General features: G+C 43.8%; 1 protein-coding gene across 2 annotated transcripts in view; it reads left to right on the forward strand.

Moving 5' to 3' along the window:
* Positions 1-228: 228 nt before the first annotated feature.
* The window catches only part of pik3r3b (phosphoinositide-3-kinase, regulatory subunit 3b (gamma)), a gene marked incomplete at its 5' end in the record, with an annotated part of 155,750 nt that continues 128,777 nt past the window's right edge, over positions 229-27,201 (forward strand). The window contains one exon of one of the 2 annotated variants that reach the window (XM_079266684.1): positions 229-580. In XM_079266684.1, the coding sequence (XP_079122810.1) occupies positions 229-580 (352 nt within the window). The remainder of the gene's footprint in view (positions 581-27,201) is intronic. The other variant, XM_079266685.1, reaches the window with a different exon arrangement.

Genomic DNA, 27,201 nt, shown 5'->3' on the forward strand with positions numbered 1-27,201 from the left:
GGATCAGATTTTTTATCATTTCATCCAAGTCAGCACGACACAGCAAATCTCAGGCGCCATCACAGGTTTCCCAGGTTTAGGTTGAGTTCCGGTTTCACCTCAGGGATTTTTAACGAACAGAGTTTCCGTTTGGTATTTTTCAAGACGTTGACTTCACTTTTAACACAGCAAATCTCAGGCAAAATCTGTATTTTTGGCTTCAGAACCGCCCTATGAACTCCCGTTGCCATGGCATCTGACAGTTTCCAGTACCGGGCGCTCTTTGAGTACAAGCGGGAGCGCGGCGATGACATCAGCCTCCAGACGGGTGACCTGCTCACCGTCCCCAAGGCCTCGCTGATGGCTCGGCCGGGGCTGGACTACCAGGACGGGGACGAGCGGAGCCCCAAAGGCTGGCTGCACGGCACCAACGAGAGGACCAAGGAGAAGGGAGACTTTCCGGGGACCTTTGTGGAGTACTTCGGGGCGGTGAGGGTCGGCCCTCCTGCGCCTAAATCCTGGTCCAGGCCTGTACCACGGACCCCCGGGGGACCACAGGCCGATGTGGGTGCTCAGCCTCCTGGAGCAGCTGCTGCTTCAGGTGAGTGCTTCCCACACGGACACACACGCACACAGAGACATCATGAGGATGTTTGGGTTCTCTGTTTGGATCTTCATGCTGACTTGGCAGTTGGATTGTATGGACAGTATTTTGTGTGAGCGCAGTGTTGGTATCGAGTGTCTGGTTCAGTTGCTATGACGCGTGTTGGTGTTGTTCGCTTGCTTGATCTGACTACAAAGTTGCTGTGTAACATGAACTTGAGTTGTGGTTTGATGTACAAATGAAATGAAAAGTGCAACTCAAAAGTTTGCAAGTCAGTTCTTAGTGTCCACACTGTCTGCGGTTGTATGTGGGGGCCCATCGGGGCTGGCCGTGGAAATGCCATCTGCATCACAATCACCTTGACACATTTGCAAAACCATCACACACTGACTCTACATCTTTGTTTGTGGTCTTGAAAGGCTTTATTATTCCTCAATGTAGTGCACAACAGAGGATGGGGAGCTCAAAGCAGATAAACTGTACTTTGCAATTCTGTTAGTGCAACACTTGGAAGGGTTGATTCAGCAGAAAACACTGGTATCTAATCATGACGAAAGCTTTGGTTTTATTTGTCCATGTTTTGACATGCTAGCCTTGATTAAATCTGAGATGCTCACAGCAGGGAGAAATGTGTGTGTGTGTGTGTGTGTGTCGTCCAACAAAAAATTTCCGGTGGTAGCAAGTTGGTTTTGAAAGATACTTTGTGCTCCTGCTCACATATTATCATCATCGGTTTGGTAAGTTTGCCTCTGACCTTGCCATAATTAAGTTCGGAAAAAAATTTCACATTACAAAAATACTGAAGTGAACTGCCAGTTAATGTGTCGTTGTTGAGGATTTCCCTTTAGGATCCACTTGGGACCTTGGTTTAGTTTTGTCTAAAAGATGATTCCCATTTATTACAACTTTGGTCATGTTTTAGTAGGTTTGGTCATCTTATCTATAATAAGTCAAAGTGTTCATACCGACAGTTTAGACAATAATTACCCATTACAGTTCACCATTTGGTTTCTCTCTTAGTTCAGCCGGCAACCTCCGGTTCTGCCGAGTGAAGCCGATGCGGAAGTGTCTTAAACTTTCATACTGACCATCATGGTGGCGACTCCTCCAAATGCAAAAAGAAGTCAGATTGTATAGAAGTCTTTGAGAAAATGACCCTACTTCTCACTTAAATTATTCCCTCAGTCAACATTTTAAACATGAGTTTATGGTCTCAAGTCTTCTTCTATATAGCATGATGTTATGATGATAAATTATGATCCCATTTAGAGTCAAATAGTGTGTGCTTTGTTTGAATCTGTGTTCATTTCTAACTGCTTTGACTTCCTACAGCAGGGGTGTCAAACTCATTTTCACTCTGGGCCACATCAGCATCACGGTCGCCCTCAAAGGGCCGGTTGTAACTGTAAGACTGTATAACTAACTTCTCCCTAACATATTGTTAAATAACTCTCTGCATTTTATTATTGTTTATTCAAGTGTACAAATATTGTACATGCAGTTATATCAATGAAAAATGATATTTAAACACATTTCTGTTATTATAACATAAATCATTTTAATTGTGGGTTAAGAAACCCACATTCCTCTATCAAAGATCAAACTATTAAAGAAAATAACAAAGACAAATATCAAACACAAGTTATGACATTAACTTTGTTCAAAGCTGTTTGTGTCACCTCTCTGCATCACTAATGTTCCTCCCTGTCGTCGTCCTGTGCATGGCAGCTCCATCCAAGAGCTGCTCACTGAGAGTCAGGTCTGATGAACATGGATAGATGATGTATCCGTGTTGTCTGTGCTTTCATCAACAGTTCATTAGAAACACAAGTACCTGCTCGTCTCTTAGCTGCTGTGTCGTTAGATTGCTGCTAGTTCATGAACTCGGTCTGCGATGGTGTTTCTTCACAAACTGACATTTGTAAAAGTCTGTATCTGGTCGGAGCTCTGCTCACATACCTTCAGCATGCACTGGGCTGTAGCTGTGTAAATATATTCTGCTGTGATTGCAGTCTGCCTTTTAATTCTTGGACAATTTGATGTTTTTCTTGGCGGCTAAATTTAGCTCCGTGTTTGGTGTCAAAATGGCGACGTGAATTATATCCTTCATCACCGACACGCCTCATAACACAGAAGACAGACCCGTTTCTCTCCTTGAAGCACAAACATGTATTCACTTTCCCATCTTTCATTACATTTTCTTCCCTCGGCATCAATCTTTCTCTCCGTGGACATTTTGGGATTATTTGTCGATCTTTTTCAATTGTTGGAAAACCTCTTTCCGGGCTGTTGCCTCTCCTGTCCACCTGTTGTGATAGTTTTAATGTCGGTACACAGACAACTTTCTATCTCATAATTTCGACCATGGGGATACTTTTATTTTCAAGTCTAACTTTTAATAATTTTTCCAAAAAAAAAAGAAAAATAATAATTCTTTATTGTTTTATTTTTTTGCTGGTAGATTCGCGGGCCACATACAATGACGTGGCGGGCCGGATTCGGCCCGCGGGCCTTGCGTTTGACACATGTGTCCTACGGTATTTCCTGGTAATGATTCCAGTCAAAAGAATGAGTACATACTGTACACTAGCGTGCGAGTTGAGTGTATTCGTTCAGTGCGGCTGGATTTTTGATGATTTATTTAGGACAGAGTAAAAAAACGGGCGGTGACTAGAAGGACTTGAGAGCAAAATGCGAAACGCATTGCGAAACAGGCTGCCCCACTTGAAAAGCTATTCTGAACCGTGCAGGCTTTGATCAGTGTTTTTACAGGGTTGGGGTGGTTGGCTCTGTTTTAGCCCTGGCTGTCTGCTGCAGAGTGAGTTCAGCTCTGCTGTGTTTATGGCTCCTCGTTTTCTAAATGGGTCAGACGCAGAGCAATGTTCTCTCCCCCTCTTCCTCTGCCGCCTCTCTGCTCTCTTTAATTGTCTGGCTGCCCGTCTGTTTTATTGGAGTGGGTTTGGTCCGTCTTCTATAAATAACAGCCATACCCCCCCGAGGGTAAATATCTCATTTCTATGTGCTCACTGGGGCTGATGCTCTTCGTTAAAGCATCAGTGCAGGCGAAGCCACTCGTCCCTCCCTGCATCCGCCCGTCCATCTATCCGGCATACTGCCGCCACACGAGGCTGTTTGTCCTGAATAATTGATTGGTTGAGGCACGGTCGGCATGACGAGCCAGATTCCTGCACTCACAAATCCTCAGCAGCCAGCGTAGCAGTGAGCAGAACAGCGAGGCCGTTGCGGAGGGAAGCTGACTGATCTGCAGCCTCTATCGCCGCTGACACTCCGGCACGCCCTGCTCTGTTTTTCTGGGAACAGGACTGATCCGGGAACACCGGTCAGTTCAGATAGAGTGAGTGTGCAGCGTTTGACAGTGCAGGCATGTAACAACAACATTCATTTTAATATTCCTCATGAATCGTCTCGCTATGTGCGAGGCGAAGGATTTCCCCACGGATTAGATTCAAACATAGATTGACCATTTATACAAATTCAATTGAATGTGGTTTCAGTTCAGCACAAGCAGCCATTGTACTTTTTAAATGGTGTAAAAAAACGTGCAGAACCAGCACAAACCGGCGCTGTGTTGGTCGGGTGATGCGGCATGCATTTCACGCCGTGCTATAGTTGGACTCAGCTGACCTTAACAACAGCATAAGACCATGCAAAGAAATGTTTTAAACCTGATTAAATTAACTGAAACCTGGTAGCTAGAGATTCCTACCAAACGAAAGCCATGACATTCATTCACCGCCAATGGCTCAGTTTATATTTAGTAGAAATGAACTTGTTGCCCAAAGTGGAGCAACATTTCTTTCCCCTCTCCTCTTCCCCCACTTGTTGGCCTGAACAGTACATACCTCTCCCAGCAGCCGTGCTGATTCAATCAGGTGTGATACCCAATAGCTCTAACAGGGCTCATAGCACTAATCAATGCGTAACACTATCTGACACGATTGTGAACGCCGTCCTACAATTCCCAACCTGACGCCTTCCCCTTCTCCGAGGGGCCCTGTTTGCCAGCTCGATGCAACATTAATTATGACGGTAAGCTAATGAATCCCCGATGGTCTCCCCGTCACTATCTACCTACAGTATAGGAGAAACGTTGAGTTAATCGGAGCTCAGGCTAATGTCATGCAGAGCACTGCTCTGCTGTGATAAGGCGGCTCGCGTCCTGACCTCGCCGCACTCTGCTCCTCTGTTATGTAAATGAGCTACGTAATTGGATGTTAACCAGAAGACTAGACATCACTGGATCATTCACCCCAAAGGAGCGCAAGAGCTTGGTCAAGTAAAACAAATGTAACCCCTCCACATCATCAGCGCGGAGAGGATCAGTCTTTGACGAGAACTGAGAGACCTGAATTCAGAGCAGGAAGTTCAGGGTTCTTTGCGTGGCCACCTTCTAACCTGAATCTTTAAGCCAAGTCTAAATCCTCAAACATCCGCTTAAAGAAAGGTCCGAAACTCAAATAGGTACTCGCAAAGACGGAAGCACGAGACCAAACGCGTGCACTCTGCCCTCGAGCTTTACATCGATATGTGCTTTGGGGGGAAAAGGTCCACGATGACACGTTCAAAGCCGGCGGTAATGAGGCTGAGAAGGTGAGCCTACCGAAAAATAATGAGCTGCGTTGGGTGACCCTCGACCAGAACATTATCTGTAAGATTTAACTTCACTTTTAATCACTTCTCCCTTCTGATCGGTGTTGAGCTGCTGCCAATGAAAGTCAACACCTCCTGCACAAGTGTGCCCGGAAAGGGAGGGATTATGCTGTTTGAGCCACCGGAGGGCTTTGAATGTGGAACATCTGCACAGGAGGAAGTGTTGACTTTCATTGACAGTGGCTTAGCAGCAATAGAATAAAAACCAGCAAAGAAGAGCGGATAAGGAAGTGGCAAAGTAAAAACAAGCATTTCTGTTAAAAGAAAGCCGAAAACGTCGTCAAAGCCGATAGGATTGACTAAAGAAATAAGACCAATGGTCTATAAAATTAGATTTTCTTTTAAAATGCTACATTAGATTTCCTATCCATCTGTAAATGTGATTAATACAGGAGACGAGGCTGGACAAAGAGCTCATCATAACCTTCAGATTGGCCTGCTTTATTGTGCATGTTTGAACTGACACACGCGTGCATATCAAACAGAGGCTGTCGATAGCAATCCCAGTTATTAATTGAGCGCCAGGCGGTTTGAGTGTCGCTGTGTCTTCAGAGGCGCCTCTGCGTCGAGCGGGGCACCGGATCAATGTGATCGGGGAGGTGATGAAACACCGCCGCACTGGATAACGACCGGGAGATCAAACCCAATGAGAGGGAGAGAGAGAGACACGGGAAGGACATCAGAAAGAAAAAAGAACACGCAAAGCAGTGATTGCCAGCCTCACAGTCTGTCCGTGTAGTGTGGGAGTGTGTGTTCGCAGAGGTGCGTGTTGCCGTCGACAGCCCCGGGAATCATCTCTGCCCCCGCCGCTGTGTGATGAGTTCAGGGGATCGATGAGCGCAGCCTCGGCCTAGCTACCTACCCGGGCTAAACGGCCTCATTCGTGGGTTTATATTTAGCTCGACTCGGGGCTCTTTGTTTAGGCTCCAATGGATACTCTGTGTCCGCGGTGTGTGTGTGAGAGTGTAAATGAGACAAAAGGAGGGAGGGAAGCTGTGTATTGTTTCTGTCGGTGAAGCTTTCTGTCTCTCTGTCTTCCCCAGTGAGCTTTCAGTAACTTTTCCCTCCATCTTTTATCGTTTTTTAGATTTTTTTTTTTTTGTGAGGGAGCAGTGTTGCCGCATATCAGACAGAATTGTAAACTCAGTTTATATCTTCAGTCTGACGGTACTTCCACTCACATCAATTTAAATCACTGGAGACCAACGTATCTGCCTGATGTAGCCACTGGTTTGAGTAAAAAAAACAAACCACGATCTCGGGCAATATTGAGAAGCGATACCATCGGTTGGGGAGGGAATTTCTCGCCGTACTAGGGCCAATACGAACCTTTGTCTAAAATTGAATAAGACACATTTTGATAGTAAATCAGGAACTATCTGATCAAAGAATAAGTAAATATGATTACGAATCTGACTGACGCCAATATTTTCAAATGTTCTCTGAACACACAAACAAACAAAATTAATACATTTCATTAAAATGGGGAAATATCTGATCAAATAATTAATAAACAAGATTAAGACTCGAGTGATGTGGTGCAGAAAACGTATTGGTTTGAATCATTTTGTCTGTTTTTGTTCATATCGAGTTTTGCACCAAGAAACATTTTTTTAACTGGAACTAATTGCTAACATTAACGAACCAGACATTTGCTCATTGATCTGTGGCAAATAACATTTCAGCAGCAAAAGTGACACAACTGTATGTAGAGAGGCAGACGGTAATCAGAACATTCTTTGATGACGATAATCATACAATTGCAATCGGAATCAACCAATGCAACGAACCAGGCTCCCAATGAATGCACACGAATATCATATCTCCATCTCTGCGTGCTGACACCGGTGCAAAGCTGATCTGCTGCTATAGGTGGAGTTGCAGGGCCAACGGTGGCTCACACTCAGCCGCGGTCGGCCCGACTTAGCCGGATAACTGGGGAATTAAGAAATCTGACAGTATTTTGCTTGTTTAATACAAATCAACGCGTTTAAGGATTTCCATCTGCTTCACCCCGTCCTGATTCAATATACTGACACTCACACATGGAGTTCAAACCACTGGCACATTTCTTCTTCTGGAGTTGAGAAATGTTGTTGAAGGCTGAATATGAGTAAGAATGACGGATTGTGTAGCGAGGCACTTAGGAATTAGCTAACTGAGCAGGATGAGTCCTTGTCTCAGATACTCATGGGCTCTTGTTTACTGACCTTTTCCTGTGTGTGTGTGTGTGTGTGTGTGTGTGTGTGTGTGTGTGTGTGTGTGTGTGTGTGTGTGGAGATGACATGTGTCAACCATGTGGAAATGTGGAGTTGTGAATTGGCAGGACATCTTTTGGCTGCTCTCTTCTTCTTTTCCTGTCTGTCTTTGATTTCATTCTCTCCTTCAGGACTCCATCTGAACAAGTCATTCAGTCTGTTTTTATAGTCACAAATCTAACTTCCTTGCACGCATGATCTTGAGGTTGGTGGAGTGGCCTCTGATCACAAGTTAAAAGAAGTGCATTTGTGTTAGACAGGTTGAGATGATCTCATTCAGTTGGATTTTGTTTTGTTCACTTGATTAAAGAAAACACAGAAGAGGATTTTCAGACTCGGTAGACTCGCATGCACGCACGCATGTTGACACGAACACGCTGTTGTGTTGCTCCCTGCTTTAAAGTCAGCTTTGCAGTGCGTTGGTTGGTTGGTTCGCTCACTGCGACTCTATGCGGTAGCATGCGGGGCTGCATGCCAATTAGAGTATCGTAACGAGAGTCTTTGCTAAACTGCTGCAGTACAGGCCGTCTGCACTCAGCCACACACACACACACACACACACACACACTGGCAATACACTGTCAATGATAAGGTCACACAGTGAACAAACAAATACAAGAGCCTTTTAAAGTGTAAGGAGATGAATATGCAATGAGGAGTGGGTGCTGAAACCCGGTATTAAACGGGAATCTGAGCTTAATTATTAAGTATTGATAAGCATCTTCTCTGCTCTCTGTGTCAGCTCCTACACACACACACACACACACGTCAACGAACAGTTTAGCAGAGATGCTGTAGTGGAGACAGTGAACCAAGGGAAGTTGGACGCCAAGATAACTGGAGTGGACGACAACGATACGCTCGTTACTGCGAGTGCAGTAAAACCTCTTCCAAGTTGAAAGCCAATTATTTATCATCGCTCAACTAGCGTCAACATGATGTGAACAATGTAGAGAAGCCATGTTTCAATCTGTGGAGCCGCGTCCGCTCACGTCCCCCGCCACATGTTATCCCCACTGTGTGACTAACAACAATCATCATCTTTTCTACAGTTCAGTGTTTACTCCTATTCTATTCCTGTGAGCCCAAACTAAATTATAATCCTGCATTAAAGCAACAAGAACATCAGAAGAGCGAGGAACAAGATTGAGATTCAGGTTTACAAACAACATTTAAGCCAAAGTAAAAGCTTTCTTTCATCTTGGTGGTATTCTACATATTTGAATCTTTCTTTCTTACTTTCTTATAAAGGAAGACCATCCCCACATTTGGAGATGTATAACATTTTCACTGTTGTTCCTCACAATAAGTACTTTTACTGTAGACTGTAGTTCGCATTTTACCTTACTTTAAAAACAAAACAAAAATAAAAAAACTTTAATCTCTCAAGTCTTCTTGTTTGTGCAGGAGGGGAGATTCATTGTCCCTGTTTTGAGAGTCAATTACGGAGGTCCACACACTGTTGTATTGATGAATACCGTGGAGTCGTTCAGTGATAGGAGAAGGTGATTCAAATAAACATGGCATGAATAAAACAGGAGCAGATGATCCTGGGAGACCGCGAGGATTCTCTTCTTAGATGCTGCACGGCGGTGACCTGCTGTTTAAACTGTAGCGCTGCGATCCTGGGAATACATCTGTGAGAGGTTCAGGTCGCAGTGTGGAGAGCTGCAGGAGGCTCGGCGAGGCGGACCGTCGGGGAGAGCTGTTGTCAATAAAGCTTTTATTTTACTTGCTTTTATTTTACTAATTGGCCTTGGAATCACTGCGCTGAGCCGGGAGGCTTCTCCTCTTGAGCCGAGGAGGATTTACTTGTCGACAGTAAAAGAATAAGCGCGCAACACCCAACAGCCGCAAAACAAAAACAGGCCGTGTTGATTTCTATTTGCGCGGAAACAAATATAAGAAATTAAACTTGTTTTCAGCTGGAAGGCTAAATGTAGCGAAGGAAAACTGAGCTAGTTTACATATTGTACCCGTTTTCTTTCCCCTGTCTTGCTTTTCTACCTTGTTCCTTTCTTTTCTTCGCCCTCCTTTACCCGCGTTAGCTTCTTGAGCTTTGTTTAAAGTCGCGCTTGGCGTCGAAGCGCGACCCCGCGCAGATGGCGCGTGAGCTCCGAGCATGAACGGAGGCGTTTAGCTGCATTATTCTCCCAAACGCTAGTGGGAGTGCAAACTAAATGAACTGTGAAGAGTCCAAAAAGACGAGTGTCAAAGACTACGGTACCTTTCTTGCCTTTGTACAGGCCCCGTAAAGAAACACGTCAAGTATTAAATGCAGAAGGAAGAAACAAAGTAAACAAATCCAAATCCTGTAACAATTTGATTTGGCTGCAACATATATATTTAAATGAGCATCTCAAAACAAATTTGCCTATTTTGTATATTCCCTAGACGTGTAAATTGTGTTTTTATCAGTGAACTATTTGTGACGGTCACGTGGTTGTGCGCGCCCCACGCACCAAGTTACAGAAATCCAGAGGTGCACGATCAAGAACCGCGGCCACTTGCGGGGCCGTGATTACGTCAACTGTTGCCAAACGATGGCCTCGTGACGGTTTCACTACGGCGAGTATAAACTAAGATTTAGCCGGACTTAAAAACCCAAAAGATTTTGAGCCGACAGGAGAACTCAACACTGAGGCTCAACGTTCACTCTTGACCTCAGATGAGAAAAGATTTCCCTCCACAAAGTCCACTCAGCAGCCGTTATATCACAAGATCTTCATCATCTTCAGAAAATGGAGTCTGTTGTCGTAGAGCAGCAGATATATTTTGAATCTCAGCTTTTAATCCAACGTGGACGTGAGGTCAAAGTGCTCGGAGAAACTGGAAAGTTTAAGATCTTCAATTCCATGACTATCGGGCGATACGGCTGGTGCTGAAGCTCGTGTGATACGATTGAAAGCTCTGAAAGCTGCTAAGTGGACCTTGTGGTGAAATTGTTTGATAAACTGACCTGTACTCTCCTTCTTTGGATTTTTACCCTTATATATTCAGTTAGGTGCAACTTTCTTCCCAACATAAACGTCTGTTTGTAAAATCAACTCCCCGAACTCTTACCTAAATCACTGCGTCAGAACATATTCCCGGTTAATTGGCATCAGGTTACATAGCTCCTTCCTATAAGCCCTCTGGGAATTAAAGAAGAAAATTACAAACCTGAAAAATAAAGCCGTAATCATTTTAATTGTAGTAGTTAATGTAGCTTATGAACCATCCCGACCCCTCAGGTCGTCTGGGACCGGTCTACTTTCTGTTCCCAGAGTCCGAACTAAACATGGAGAAGCAGCGTTCAGTGTTTTTGCTCCACATATCTGGAACAAAGTCCCAGAAAGCTGCAGGTCTGCTGAGACGCTCAGCTCATTTAAATCAAGATTGAAGACTTTTCTGTTTGCTGCTGCCTTTAATTGAACCACATTCAAATCCTCTTCCTCCCTGATTTGTGTGCAGCGACTCGGGACCAAGTTTTTATGTTCACAAAGGAATGACTGGGTGAAAGACATCGCTCTGACCATGGGGAGATGTGCTTTCTCCTGCGGCCTGTTTATGGGCACCTATAAAAGCACGCTGCCTTTTTTACGGCCTCCTCCTCGCTGCATTTTAATGTCCTCTGAAGTCTCTCGATAGACTCGAGGAACAAGTCGTTTGACCGCTTTAATTTCAGCAATCGGAGTGACTGTAAAGATCATTTAAGCAGCTCGTTTTCGCCTCCGAGGCAGTAATGCGTTTCGGGGGGGTTTCGAGCCAGTACATTTATGCAGCTGCAGGTTACCGCAATGTTGGTATTAATGAGCACTTTATAAGGGTTACTGCAACACGTTTTCACAGAGACGTTGTCTCCATTAAAAGCAGAGTGACTGTATGTGAGCGGTTTTGAACACATCTTTGTCTTTTTATTGGGATGATCCTCTGAATCGAATGCAATCAAAATTATTTTTATTTGCCGCAGTCCATCATTTTACTCTTTCTACTTCATGCCGAAGACGAAGCGCATTGCTGCCTCCACTACAACTCGTTTCTGAGGTAGACACTAGAGTGAAACTACAGAGGTACTTCCGAAAGAAAATCACATACATTTATTCTGTTGAAAATAAACACGCATCAAATTTCATGAACACAGAAAATAGCTCTTGAGACTCCTTGTTAAGTACCAGCGTTTTGCTTGTTCTATTTGCTGGTGTGTGAGACTGTACGTGCTTGCGCTCTTCCTGCTGTATGCTTCAGCTGGTTTTTACTATTCCACCTTTTTTATTTGGCACCAATATGTTTTGTGCTGGACTGAACGCATGCCAACACTTAATTAAAGGAGCGTCCATCTTTTCTCCCTCTGATTTAGATTTCTTAATAAAGAGAGCTCAAACAAAGGAAGCACGGGGCAGTGCAATAGCCTGGCCAATGCGTGCCACTTGCATTTCACGCCTTGCTGCTGTGAGATGCTTTTATTAATAACAGGGCCCAGAGCCATACATGTGACATGATCTCATTCTCTGCAGGAAGACGGTATATCAGGCTTGAGAATAGGCAGATGAAAAACAAAGGTCTTCCTCCTACCTGGTGCATGTTGGTTATATAAGCCGACACCCTGTGGTGAGTGCAGCTCTGGTCATCATGTGTGGAGGGGCTTTAAGCCGACAAACAGAAGTGTGGGAAGTGATAAATTGGTCTGTAAAAGTCGTACAGAGCAGCAGATTTAGAGGGATTGGACCAAACGGGGCTACACACACACACACACACACACACACACACACACATACACACCCACGCAGACACACAGGCCATCCATAAACCAAACCTCTATTCAGAATTGAGCTATTGTGTTGGTATTTGAGCTGACGAGAAGAGCACTCTCGTGCTTGGCACCACTGGTACAGAGAGAGAAAGTGTGTGTGTGTGTGTGAGCCACAGAAGCCAGTTGGGATTTCGTTTAGCCAACTGGAGAGCTGTTGAGTTGAAAACACACCAGAAGTGTGTAGGGGCAGAGGTTCAAAATGACACACACACACACACACACACACACACACATACACACGCTTCTGTTTTACCATTGAAATTAGGGAATCGGTTCCAGCCTCCCAAGAATCTTGAATAATTAGTTTGAGACGTTGCATGTTCAGGCAGGTCACGATGATGGAGACTGCCTCATATGAGGTCCTGACTCCATTGTGTGTCAGTGTAGATTGGACCAGAAGAGCAGTTTTTCTTCTTCATGTGTGTGCAGAAGGAAAAGGAGGTCAGTGTTTGCCTGCTGCAGCAGTCTGTCCTGCTCTGCCCACATCGAGCCCGCGGGTCAAACGCTGTTTTCTTCTTCCTGTCGGCTTTCATCTCCACTGAGAAAACAAACCTGCTCAGGTCCTCCTCGCAAACCCAGGCGGAGAACTGCTACTGATTCAGCAGTAAGTCCCCACACACATGACATCAGGTTTATATATCTTCCTCCAAACATTTATACCCCGCTGCCTTCCACTGTGACGGGAACGTGTTTCAAGCTGGTCATCCAATAAGTGAGAACACACTCCAGCACTGTGAAAGTGTGTTTGCTTACACGGGACCCATTTTGACATGGCGACCCCACGCACGTGTGTGTGTGTGTGTGTGTGTGTGGAGGTGGGTGAGGTTAAACACACAGGTCTGAGTTTACACAGTCCGTGTGTGTGTGTGTGTGTGTGTGTGTGTGTGTGTGTGTGTGTGTGTGTGTGTGTGTGTGTGCGTATGGAGCGGAAAACTTGATGGCTGAAATGACATTCTGTGCACAAAAGACTTCTCGCGGCGTACAGTTGAAACTAAAGCAGGGAAATATGATGGCGGACAGTTTGCAGATGGATTTGTTCATGCTGTAATTCATACTGTTGCTCTCAGCTACAGCATGTAGCATGGTTTTTATTGTACACTTCTTTTTTTTTTTGCTGACATTTTTCTAGGGTCTCGGTTCAGGGACTAGTTATTTGGCTGCCAGGTTTTGTTAGGCTCTAAAGGAATCTGGACTTTGGCCATTTTTAAGCTTCAGTCGTCTCCACTCAGCAGCAGCCAGCCCAGCTTTGGGCCGGTGTACTGGTGCAGCAGTCATCACCAGTCTGACAGGCATGCCACAAGAAGGCTATTGTTTTTTTAATGTACAATTTTTTTTCCTTTTATGTCATCTTGAAAAATACAAAACTGAAAAAAGAATAATTGTGATGATTTAATAAGTAAGTTTGAAGTCGACCTTTTATGAAAAATATTAGGATTAAAACACAAAGGCAAGACGTAAAATATCAAAAGACTTGAAAACAACTTTTATTTTTTTGTTTTTCTTACTGAAACATTTCCTCCCATCTTCTTTCATATTATATATAATTGGCTCCATTGTTTGAATTCTTTCTTTCCAGTTGTGGATGCATGGGCATGATTGCTAAACAGAAATTTAAATGATAAAACTAAATATTGTATAATATGTAAATATGTATCACTCTTACGCTGAATTTATGTTGATATTCTTACAAGTAATGTTGAATCTACATCCAACACGAGTTTTTTTTAAAATATGACTTTTCATTGTATAATTATTGTTTCTCAGGAAGTCTTTCACATTGGGCAAAACCACTGCATCTTCTGTTAAATGATATTTAGCCTCTTAGATTGGTACGATAGAGCGGCGCATGTGTATTTACCGTGTTTTAGGCTATTATTTTCTAACACAGGTTTAACTACCTACATTGTTAATGTCTGCATCCTAGTTAGGCTGTTCCAGTTTTGGGCCCCTTGTATTGTTCCCGCTGGCTTTCTGACACACCTAATTGGAGCCCTGTCATCAATAATACCCTGTTGCCCCGGAAATCACAGGTATAATGCTATAAGACTTTGATAAACGCTGCTGTTCTTCAGCTCAATAGAACAGCACAAAAGACCGATATTTGGGGAGATTGGTGTGGCTTGTCACTTTGTCTTTTTACTTCATCCCAATTTCATTAACCGTGAGGTTGTCTATCGTCATCTCTTCGTTATAAATTCCCGGCAGATATAGATATAGCAGTATCTGACTTGTGCGTCGGGAAACGTGGGAATCTGAGTCGTGGGTGTGCCGCAGGTTGTGAGAGCCTCCCACAGTTCTGCAGTGTCAGTTGAATCGGTGTGCGCTCGTGTTTGTGAAAACCAAAGCATAAACACAACTGATGCCTTATGGCGGAAGGTGTTTTATTACACATTCTCGTTTGTTTGGTTTCCAAGGTCAGCGTTTTGCTCCTCCTGACTGATTTCTTTCTTTCCGGCCTTTGTTCCTCGTTCCTGCCACATCTGTAGTTTGAGTGGAAACATTTTCCTGTTGGCCTTTTGAAATTCCTTACCTTGCCTTTTCTTGGTCACGCTGTGTGGCTTTACACTGATGCAGGTGTGTGTGTGTGTGTGTGTGTGTGGGGGGGGGTTTGTCAGTGTGTGTTTGCACCACAGTTCCATTATTCCGCCTGTCACACAGAGACGAGATGTCTTTATGGAAGTTTAATGACTCGCACCTGTTTTCACACAGCCGACTGATGTCGTCACATAATCATCATTTATTAAACATAACCAGTTATGCTAACACGCTCGTTCCTTCTACTAATTAATGCATTAATCAGAAAGTAGTGTATTAACACGCTCATCTTTACAGAACGCATGAACATTCCATCTAAACATACAGTTAAAAAAGACAAGTATTGGCACAACTTTGTATTTGTGCTTCGTCCGTCTGTCCGTTCTCGTGGAACGCGATACCTCTAGAACGCCTTTAGACAATTTCTTCAAATTGGGCACAAACGTCCACCTGGACTCAAGGTTGTCCTGGTTAGGGTTCGGTGGTCCTCAGTCACTCCGACCTCACACAACCAGTAACGCAAGAATATGCTAATTATGACAATTTCACACATTTGTCGAATAGGATAAAATGATTCCTACGTTTTAAACAGACGTGGATATACAGTAACCGCTTGGCGTTAATTCTAGTTCAGTTAATTATTTCACCCACTGCATGCTTTTGTGCAAGGATGGCTGAAAGAAAACACCTTTCTGGAGCAATTTGAAAAATGTGTTGTCTCCTCAAGAAGCTGTTAGGGCCATTAATCCATGTATTCAGCCGTTTGATATTCCCTCTAAATAGCTTTAAGGTTGGAAACATCTTGTCACGTGTTTATCCACTTTTTCTACCAAATCCTTAAAATATGGTGTTTTTCATCATCAGCTGTTGATATTGGCATCAGTCAGGCTACATTAGAAACATCTAAGGATGTTAAAATACCGTGACAAATTTGGCTGGATAGTCACGACATTCTGTCAGACATTCGGGGTCACCAGAGGTCAAATTCTCTAGTCCCTCTAGCAGTTCAAACTTTTCAATGATTCAGTGAAAAAGCTTGACTATTATGTAATATTTTGGGCACCATAATCAGCTATTTCTACGTGTGCTTTACCGCAACTGCTCAGGATTAAAAAAAACAACCTGTGAGGCACAATTTCTCCTTTTTTACGTGATTGTCTTTACAGCCTCACAAAGCGACTTGCATGGCTGTAGACTCATCGGTGCCTTGTTCTGTAATCTGTGGGAAAAAACCTCACCTTTCAGCTCCGCAATCAGCTCTGAATCTGCCTGTGAAGCCGGAGACAAGGCAGCAGATAACGGATAATACCTGTATTTACCGTCTTTGTTTGCAATGCAGGCATTTGTGTGCTCTCTCTCGCTCTCTCGCTCTCTCGCTCTCTCTCTCTCTCTCTCTCTCTCTCTCTCTCTCTCTCTCTCTCTGTGTGTGCTCGCTTAAATCTCACTTTCGTGCCTTTCTATCTCTGACCGTTCTCATTATTATTCCCTTCTTTCCCTCGCTCATCGAACACCTGCACACAACGCCCATTCGGATTTGTGGAGAGAAAATGGGTTATTTTAGCAGAGAAAGGGACCGTGATCGAGACCAAAGAGACAATTATAGATGAAAAGTACCGTTCTGTAGAGACCGTCTAATGTTTTATTAATGAAGGAGCTCGCAGATGAGACATATTTACCGTCCGGTCATTAGTCATTCCTCTTCTCTCGTTCCCTCTGTATCTCTGGGGACTTTGTTCTGCTCCTTCTTCCCCATAATAACTTGGTGTAAAATCGCCGCTGCTGCTGCTGCACTCCAGGGTAGAGTTGAACTGCCCCAGAACTCACCACACCAACTCTAACACACACACACACACTTTGCTCGTTTGGTCATTGCTAAGTTGTATCTCTGCTCTTCTGTTCCAGCACTCCCCCCTTCCATCCTTCTCTCTCTTGTTGCCTCAATGTCGTTTAGTCTTTCTACTTCCGCCCCGTCGTCTCCTTCTTTCCCCCCTCTGGTGTCACAGCGCTCTAGTTGAAACCAGTTTGAATTAATATTTGATTACTTTCTCGCTCTCTTTCACACTTTCAAACATATATGTGGAGAGTTAATATAAGGGGGGGGGGGGTAAATCCCCCTCGTTATGTTTTAAGAGCGCCCGTGAGCCTTTCCCTCGAATGTGATTTCATGTATGTCAATAATCGCTGTGAAGACCCATGTTATGTTGATTTTTATGTGTTGGGTGTTGGTACACGTGGAAATGTGTCCGTGAACACCAATTACCAAAAGCTGTATTCAGAGTACTCAAAAGTTTGCATTAAATGTCATTTTATTGATCTTCCAACATTATGATGTGCAAAAGGTATTGAGTTCCCCTTGAATACATAATTCTACAGGGCCAGTGTGAAGTTATTTTGTTAAAGAAGACATTTTTTAACATGTTAACATATATTTTTAGGACTGAAACCCAGTTTTATTATCATGACTATGAAAACAGTTCATCCCCAGGCCTCTCTAACTGGCTCATGGGAAGATTTTGGCCGGCCTTCCGTGCCTTAAAGTGCTGCAGATTGTTCCCTTAGACTTCCATCAGGAAGTTCCACAGGCTTACCAATATGTGTTTTTGCCCATTTGAGGCCGTGCATTTTGAAGGAGAACAGAAGTTGGAACAAACTTTTGGATTTGTTCTCTCCTCAACACCCAAGACAAATAAGAGGAGAGGACATTTCTACCATGAGACGGGAAAGAGCTTGGCCGGGTTCTGAAAGAGCAATTACTTCAGACTTTAGTGCACTTCTACTGGCTTATTGGGAGGGCAGTGTGCCACAGCAGATGGGAACCAGAACAAATGTTCATGCACTAGTTTGAGCTCACTGGAAAAGGTAGTAGATGGCTTCACAAGTACGACATCTTTCATCAGACCTACTTATATAAATGACTTGGATCAACTGAACCTGAGTGCAACCAACATCATACTAGTCCTGGTCATAATGCCAGTATTAGGGTTTATTACTGGGAGTTAAAAACGATGATGCTAACCAGGAATTTGCAAATTATACTTCCTTTCCCCAGGAAACATACCAGTGGGATCCCAAAATGTCTGATATCAGTCTGATATCAACATTTGTTCCTTGCCGTCATGGTCCTCAGAGGATGAATCCTTCCCACTTTTGTGATCCCCTGACTTTTCGTCGGGTGCCGTCATCACGTGAACATTTCACCGTGTCCATTACTTCCCCAGAATACCTGCAAATCGAATGCCACCAACGTGCTTTGTGTTGAGCGCTAATTAGCACACGTAAGCATGCTAACACGCTAGGCTAGTACCGTAAATATTGTACCTGCTAAAAATCAGCAGGTTAGCGTTGTCATTTTGAGCAAGTAAGCATGTGCATTCAGCTCTCACAAATAAGTCTGACATTAGATCTTATTATTACTCTAACTGGGTCAACTTATTATTGATTTTATACGAACAAAACATGGTGAATGATCAGTAAATGAAAACGATGCAGTAGATTTAGCTGAGAACTCCCCATAAATCACAGGATCTCGATCGGTTTCTCGTTTTGCGCGCGGATCTGACCCTATTTCTCACATCCCTGACTTCCCCCATCTCATCGCTGACACTGCCTCCATCTCTCTGTCACTCTCCTCCGCTAATTATTCAGGCCCGCTGGGGGTTTCTCTTTCCCTCTAACCCAATTTCTGTTTCCTGTCGCTCAGCGGGGAGTTTCCGCTCTGCTGCTCTGTTTGCTTATTACCCCTTTAAACAGAAAATGTATTTTTTTTTAAAGCGCACTGTGCTTTTCACGTGTTCTAAATGTGTACGTCTTTTTTTTATTAAACGCATGTTTGCTGCATGCAGTTGTCTCTTTTTTTAAATGTGTGAGTGCATTTGTCACCCTCTATTAGTCGACCCATGCGTCTTCTGCTGCGTGCACGCCCACTGCGTTGAGATTGAATTATGCTCTGTTTTAGGACGCAGACGTCCGTACAGACGCACTTTGAAGCGCTCAGGTTCATGTTATCCACCCACGCCCTCTCCCCCCGAACACTCCCTCCACCACTTACTTTTCTCATTTAATAAAACACCACTTCACTTCCCCATTACCTCGAAAACAATCTCTTCCTCATTTATCTTTTTCTCCTCTATTCCTCCCTCGCCCTCTTATCTAATCGTACCTCCAGCGCCGTCTTCGCTCTCCTCTGTGGAAAATGTTGTTATACATCTTGCATTCGGCAATTTACTCTTCCCATTTATCATTTCATAACTAAGCTTTTAAAGCAGCACCCCCCTCCCCTTCCTCTTTTCTTTCTTCCTTCTTTCTCTGCTGCTTCTTTTGTTCATAATTCTGGATCCAATTGTAGAAAAATGACCTGTTGACCTTGATTTAATAAATAGAAAAAGCAGCAATATCTGAGCCGGAGCCATTTATTTTTTAACCTCAACCTGTACGATTCCCCTCAACTTTAAACCTTAGAAAAGCAACATCCATTCATCTCCCTTATCCTCATGTCATTCATCTAGTCTCTTGAGTTGTAAATCTATCTTTAAATCCATCTTTCAGAGCGCCTTATCTGTGGGTAATTCTGAAAAGGAAGCTGATGCGTTTTTCCTCCGTGACCCAGATGGCTCAGGCTGGAAGCCTGACAACCTCCATCCCAAGCGAGGAGCGGCCTTGAAGTCAACACTGGCAGCCCTGCGCTTCGGATCAACCGGCGGACGCTAAATCCCCGCAAATCCACAAGCAGTTAAGGGTGGCGTTTCTTCCTCAAAAGCAGCTGCACTGCCATTAGACACTGGCAGCAGAGAGAGACAAAAGGAAATGAGCACGGTATTAAGAGAGGTGAGAGAAAGTCCTTACGGACCCTGAAGCTCCCCGGCTCTCCACAAAGGGCCAATCGTCGTCAATTGCTGGAGTAAGCAAGTGAGAGACAGAGGGAACGTGAGAAAAAGAAGACGAAGGGATTTTTCTCTTTCTCTCTCTCTTGGCGCAATCGCTGTCATACGAGAGCGGGGTGATGAAGAGAAAAGGTCATGACACAAACGGGCAGAGGAGGGAAGAATCTGTGTCCAACCGAAATCCTGCCCCTTTAAACTCTGCTGGCCTTTTCTTCTTTTTCTTCTTTCTTCTTTTATGTTATCAGAGCAGTCCCTGTAGTCACATGACTTCTGGTACGTGCATGCGTTTCTGCTTCGGAAGACTTTTCTTCCTCAATGTTTCAGAGGGAGTTATGGCCCTCTTCTCTATATTCCACCATAGTTACGCGAGACAAACGGCATTGTTTTTAGCTTCATGACGATGAATTGCTTTTGTCACTTCGTGATGTTCGGAGAGGATTTCAAGCCGAGGAAAATTTCCCCTGCTGGTATGCTCGGATAAGATGCCTCCATAGGGAAATACAAGGTTGTATCTAGTCAGTGAAGTTTTAGCTTTTGATTTTTGGCCAGTTTTAAGATATCTTTGATGTTCTTTACCTCCTGCAGCCCTCCGTCAAACTGCCTTACTCCTTCATATTTATTATTCCACTCTGAATTAAACAAAAAACTCCCTTTGCTGCTGCTGCTCTATTCTTTTCTTCCAGCTGTGAGGAGTTATGTAACCTCTTCCTCTCCGTTCGCCATCCTAATGATTTCATTTTTGCATCCCTGCAGCGCCCTCTTCTTCCCTTTCCCCTTCAAACACAAACGCACGCTCTTTGGCGGCTAAAAGTTTGCCTCTGAATCTCACAGCCCCCCCCCCCCAAAAAGAAAAAGGATCAAAAGCAGAAACACTGGCTCATTCCTGCAGCGCTGGCAAGAAGAAGCAGGGAGGGAGGGGGAGGATTTTGTGGACATGAAACGGCAAGCGGCAAGCGGGGGGTTTCCAGGCGTAGGACGGTTTTGAAAGTGTGTGCGTGCAGTGTTGACTTTCAAGCCTGTGGGAGAGAGGATGGCAGAGTGATTAGGATTTTAGTTTAAATTTAGAAATTTGGAGACGGGGAACCTGGTACAAAGCGGATTTCTCTGCCTCCCTCAGTCTTCTCTTATTGAAATCAGAACACATCACTTTCAGAGGCGTACGGAGGAGTGTGGCAGAAGAAATACAGTGTTACTTACTTTCATAAATGTCTTCAGGGGGAAGACAGAGATGAGATTTAAGGGGATGAGGGGGAGCGATGTGGAGCTGTTTGAAGAAGAATCGTGCAATCATTTGAGGAAAGTGGAAAAGCAAATTCAAAGAGGAAAAAAAAAGATGATGCTGTTAATTTGCTCCAGGGATGGTGGGCATACAGTTTGGTAGATTCGATTCAATTCAATTCAATTTATTTTTGTATCGCCCAAAATCACAAATTACAAATTAGCCTCAGAGGGCTTTACAATATGTACACATTTGACATCCTCTTGTCCCGGAACCCTCACATCAGAACAGGAAAAACTCCCCCAAAAAAACAACCCTTTAACGGGGAGGAAAGAGGAAGAAACCTGTGGGAGAGCAATAGAGGAGGGATCCCTCTCCCAGGATGGACAGAAGTGCAATTGATGTCATGTGTAGAACAGGAGAGTGAATTACAACACATTCAATGTAATTACAGCACATTCAATGTATGACACAACCACGACAGGAGGCAACACCTGGTCCAGGTAAACCCGGATACACAGGAACCTGTGAGGCGAGAAAGCACAGAGACTCTGGTGAAGAAGCAGGTCAATAATGTGCATTAATGGTATCGGTAATATGAAACAGTAATGTGAGTAATAATAAAAGTGATATTAGCAGTTGGAGTCAGCAGGGCCATGGTAGGAGGAAGGACCAGGGTCCAGATGAAACCATGCTCCATGGAAACCTGTGAGGAGAGGAAGCACAAGGACTCCGGGGAAGAGACAAAATCAGTACTGTGCATTAATGGTATCGGTAATAGGATTAATAATGTTAATAATGAAGATCGTAGTAGGTGTCAGCAGGGCCATGCAGAACCAGTGTCCAGATAAAACTGCGGTCATCCTGTGAGGCGAGAAAGCACAAATACTCCGGGGAAGAAGTAAAGTTAGTAATGAGCATTAATGGGACATCAATGCATACAGATGGAGGTGAAGAAGAGGAGGAGAGAGGTGCTCAGTGTAGGAAGTCCCCCTGTAGTTTTTGCCAATACCAGTTTGTCCATGGGCCGGTCCAAGGCAAGCCAGAGCCAGCCCTAACTATAAGCACTATCAAAGAGGAAAGTCTAGATGATGAAGCCCAATCATTCAATGTCCTGAATCGCAAAACGCGACTCCGATTTTACTTTTCATGGTTAGTGCTTCTCAGCCTGTGTTGTCCTCCGTGGCTCGGGGTGAGCTTGGCCTTGCCTTAGAAGCTCAAACTTGGGATGTTTAGCATCACCCCTTTAGTTTAACAGGCATCTGATGACAAGATACTGTATATTTGTTTACATAATGGAGGTGTAGAATCTTGTATTTTTCCTGGCTTGACCTCTAGTAGGGACAGCTAAATTGGTTGGTTCACAACTTTGGTACAGACTGAACTATATCAACAACCATATGACAGATTGCTGTGAAGGTTGGTCCAGACATTCATTTCCCCCTCAGGATGAATCGTAATAACTTTGGTGATTATCAGACTTTACATCCAGCGCCACCATCAGATCAAAATATCAGCTTGACCAATACTGTTGTATCCAAAATAGACATATTCCCATCAGCCTCAGCTGTACTTGTGTCTGTTAAGTCCTTCAGCTCTATGAATGTAGAGATGTTCTGATGCCCTTTTATACACTCTGATAGTGATTCCGATACTTTGACTTGCGTACCGGCCAATACTCACTAACGCCTGGGTGCCAGTGGGTCAAAAACGAACCACTAATCCTGAATTAAAGTGATGTGATTGCTACCATTGTGGTTAATCCTGGTTCATGTTAAACCCGGTAAAATAGGAACAAATGCAATGTGGTTTGAAATTGGCAGCACTAGTGCCAACCCTCGAACCTTTTTTTAAGAGTGGCACATGTGCAGTACTGATCGGGCAGGACGTAAGGATCGGGTAGCGAGTGACACAACTCGCGTACTAGCCGATACCCGATTCAACAATTTAGGTAGTATCAGAACAACTCTATGTGGAAGCACAATACTAAATCATTGGAGTACTCCATGAAGCATCATATATTCCACTGACCAGCTGGTGACTCCGTCTTTACAAAATGATGCCGTGCAGTCAAACATTGTTTTTAAACCACCAACCTTATTGTAAAAATCTGATGAAAATTTCAGGTGTTTAAGTGTTGACACCTCGTCCGTCCGACGTAATTAATGTTCTAAGGCACCTTTCACCCCAAAATCTAGAAATATAGCAAAAGTGAAACGCATGAAGTTTAAAATAATATGCTTCAACATGACTATATGAATAAAGAGAATAACAAACTCAAGTTAAAAGGTTAAACAAGGAATGGCAGTGTGAGTCCTTTGATTTGAGGCACTTTGGCTGATCTCACTTCTACTTTGCTTCTCTTTTCCTCTCCTCTCTTTTATTTCTAGTTTCTAATAATTCTAAGTTTTTAGTTTTTTTCCCCCACATGATTTACAATAACAAGAAGAGGCGTTTTGCTGATAGATAGAACTAAAAGAGAGAAATCTCACTCTGAAGAAACAAATAAAAGAAAAAATATGAATTAGCAGCTGATAAACTGACCATTGCATGTTTTTCTCCCTTTCTTCACTCTCCCTCTGCTGATCGGGCCTCCTGGCACCTCAACTGTATTCCAGCACTTAATATTGTAATTACAGTTCGGACTCTGCATGCAGCAGACGTAATACTGATAATGAGACATTTAGAAACTGTTTGCATACGAGGTTTCACTCATTAGAGGACAAATACACATGATTAACTGTGCAATGCTAACTGATGCAGGGCCGGCTAAAGCCTGCTGTACCCTGAAGCAGAATTTCATTTAACTCCCCCACGTTACGATTTAATAGGAAACTCTACATTCTTGCCAAGCACTGTTCTGTAATACAATGATGGTGGAACCCACCCAGACCCACTCAAAATGTTTTTCACTTGTTTACCAAGTTGTGACTGATGGTTTCATACTCAAAAAAACACGTGTTTTACTGCTAAATGAGAAAATGGTCATTTCAGTTCAAGTCACGATCTTTGTTTCTGAGAGCAAAAAATATTCTCAATTGGCAAAAAAGAAAAAAAAATCGGTCATTATTATTATTACTTTTGAATGCGTTATGCAACCATATTGGTGGAAAACATTCAGGTTTCAGGGCTGTTTGTGCCCTTTAAGTAGCGGAGGGGGAAAAAAAAGGATGCACACAGAGACCCCCCCCCCTGCTGAGAGAGAGGGGCTCAGCTGGAGATGCTAGCCTGCAGATATTCAGCTGCACAAACACACATGGGCGTACTTTCAAAGATGCACATATCGTGAGAGCGCATACTGTCCACAGAGACCTGCATGTTGTGTGTGCCTCCACACAGCAGAATGTACAGTATAGAAAGAAAAACCCGGGTCTAAAAACAAACCGTTTAATTCAGATTAACCAAAACATTCGATGTGGAGGTAAAGCTGAAAGTCAGGGTTTTTAATCACTCCTCATGTTGTGATTGAGAGAAACTATGAAACTTTGATAGGGACGGAATGATTAGAATGATAATAAGCTTTGTTTTCCAAAGAGGGTTGTAAGGTTTGCTACACAAAAGAGTCAATAAAAAAGACAATAGTATTGATTCAGGGCAAGTAAGATCAGCTAAAACTGTAAAAATGATTAGCATTAGCAGCTAGATTATGATCAGGTTTTTGAAGTATCAGTTTGTCCTTGTAAACCTGGATGAGTCCTATATCAGTTTTGTGAATATGCTACCCGGAGTGCTCCGATGTTCTGTATATTTCCATGCGGTAGTATTGTGGTTTTGGTCATGACATATTCAAATGAGAAGCCCGGTTATTCAACAGGTGGGGATGAACCTAGTTCGGTTTCTGGACTCTTCTGGCTGGGTTCTACCTCTTTGTCTGATCACCAGTAATGACGATAGCTAGAATACGATTTATCCTCCAAACTATTACGGTCGGGACCCTCAAAGGGGTCGCCAGGTGGAAGTCAAATAATACAAATTAAATAACGTATTTTAGACTGGGGAATGTTTTAAACATTACATCACTAGTACCAGTGATATACTTTGCCTCAGAACAGACTTACTGAGTGTGTTTCAGCACTGTGGACAGCGCCGCACCTACACACCCGCCTCTTAATTTAAGCATATTCATTCCACCCTTTCGCTTAACTGTAGGACTTCAAGTCGTCATATGCCAACACATTTAGATACCAATAAGCAGAAAAAAAATATGCATTTTCTGATTTTGAACACTAACTTCATTATTCTGCTGTGTGCCCGTAAAAGGTTGAGCACCACTGCACTCGGTAAAGGAAGTTCAGGTCCAGTTTCAAACGCCAGTTTACGTCTAGGTTGATAAAATGGCGCGTTCAGATTCTACCGTTCACTGCAGTAAAAGTTATTTATATGATAGGGTACTAACAGAAACCCCCTTCAGAATCAAGTGTCGGGTCTTCAGAAAGATGGATGAAAGGAATGGTCTTTGAGAGAGCACACTGACCCTCAGCTTGTACCCACACTAACTTTCCCACCACCAACACTTTGACCTCTCTTTGCAGCAGCATCCTCTGACACCTTAAGGTGTGAAACTCCCAACTGGTTGCCACAAGGGTAGACAACTGACATCCTCCCACACATAGTACATGCACAGACACGTAGGAGGTGACCCCCCCCCCCCCTCCCTCGCCTGCCTCCACCTCCTCCCGGCCTCCTTATCTCTTTCTCAGAATAGATGGTTCATCCATTTTTCATGCCGCTCTCCTCCTGAAGCCTCACCTGCTGCTGTCACACATGTAGCTCCCGATGCCACGGCCAACCGCCATAAATGTTTGATGTCCAAGATCTTCTGCCTCCAAAAACACTGGCGCACACACACACACACACACATACAGTGATCAGATTTCAGGTGGCACACATTCGCATTTCTTCACTGTCTGCCTGCCTCGGAGACAAAGAAAGAGTGTGTGTGTGTGTGTGTGTGTGTGTGCACCCTGCAAGGTTTCTGCTGTACAATCGTCCCCACTATTTGATCCCATCACCAATAGCAAAGCAAATAGATCATGTTATATTTAATCTTACCAGCTTCACTCCGCTCTATCTCTTTATACGGTACACTGTACGTCTCTGCTCCACCCTGTGATGTTGCCCGAACCTTGTGAGCGTCGTCTGTTTCTTTGTCCCATGCTGCCCTGCACTCTCCTCTCTCTCTGCTTTATATCACTTGACTTTCAGCTCTTTCTCACTGAAAGACGAGGACACTTCAGCGTTTGTGGAAACGCTGTGTGAGTGCGGTAAAACTGTTACAGGCGTGCCGTGTAACAGCCAACATCTGTCAGAATGTGCAAAGGTCCTCCTGTTAGTAATACAAGTGTCTCTGTGGATACATGAAGGGGAGACCGGGGCCGAATGTCGCAGTGCCTCTTTCAGCCAGAAAAATTAACTTTGTAACAAATGTCAAACTTGTTATTTTTAGCAATCGCACTTAATTTAAAAAATAATAAACATTTGAGTGTTTCATAGGGGGAAGTACACACATTAGGCTTTTTGGCATCTTTGTTATTAGCTGCGACTTTGATCGAGAGGGAAATGTTTCAAACACTGTCAGCTTGCAAACGTATTAAGCTAAAACGGGAATTCAGGTAAGACATAATGTTTTAAATCAAAGTTGAAGTATGAAAGATTAGAAGTGTGAAAGATATTGATCTTAAAGGGCCAGTGTGTAGTATCTGGCGGCATCTAGCGGCGAGGTTGCAGATTGCAACCAACTGAAACTTCTCCTGTGTGGGAAGCGTTTAAGAGAACTACGGTGGCCAATGCCCCAATCTAGAGCCAGCGCTCGTCTGTTCTAGGCTACTGTAGAAACATGGCGGTGCAACATAGTGGACTCAGTGAAGAGGAACCGCAGATACCAACTGCTCATTCTAAGGTAACGAAAATACAAAAGATTTCTACACACTGGCCCTTTAATCTCAATAGATACATTTATTTGAAGAAATCTAAGAGCAAAAAGTGTGAAGCAGCCCAGCTCACCCCTTTATTGCTCATAAATGCATCAGTCTGCGCTTTACATCGTGTGCTGCTGCCGTGTACACTGTACGGTCCATGTGTGATTGTGACACACAGGCAGGTGGACGGTGACCTCAGTAATGCAAAAGATGCCCTCCATCAGAGCAGCGTATGTACCACAAGACTTCCTGTGGCCCTGTGTGTGTCTGTGTGTTGGTATGTGTGTGTGTGTGTGTGTACACAGAGGGTGGCCAGGGGCCCAGAGGTGCTCAGTGTTAATGGAT

The sequence above is a fragment of the Melanostigma gelatinosum genome (genome assembly GCF_949748355.1).
Source record: "Melanostigma gelatinosum genome assembly, chromosome: 4".
Taxonomy (NCBI): domain Eukaryota; kingdom Metazoa; phylum Chordata; class Actinopteri; order Perciformes; family Zoarcidae; genus Melanostigma; species Melanostigma gelatinosum.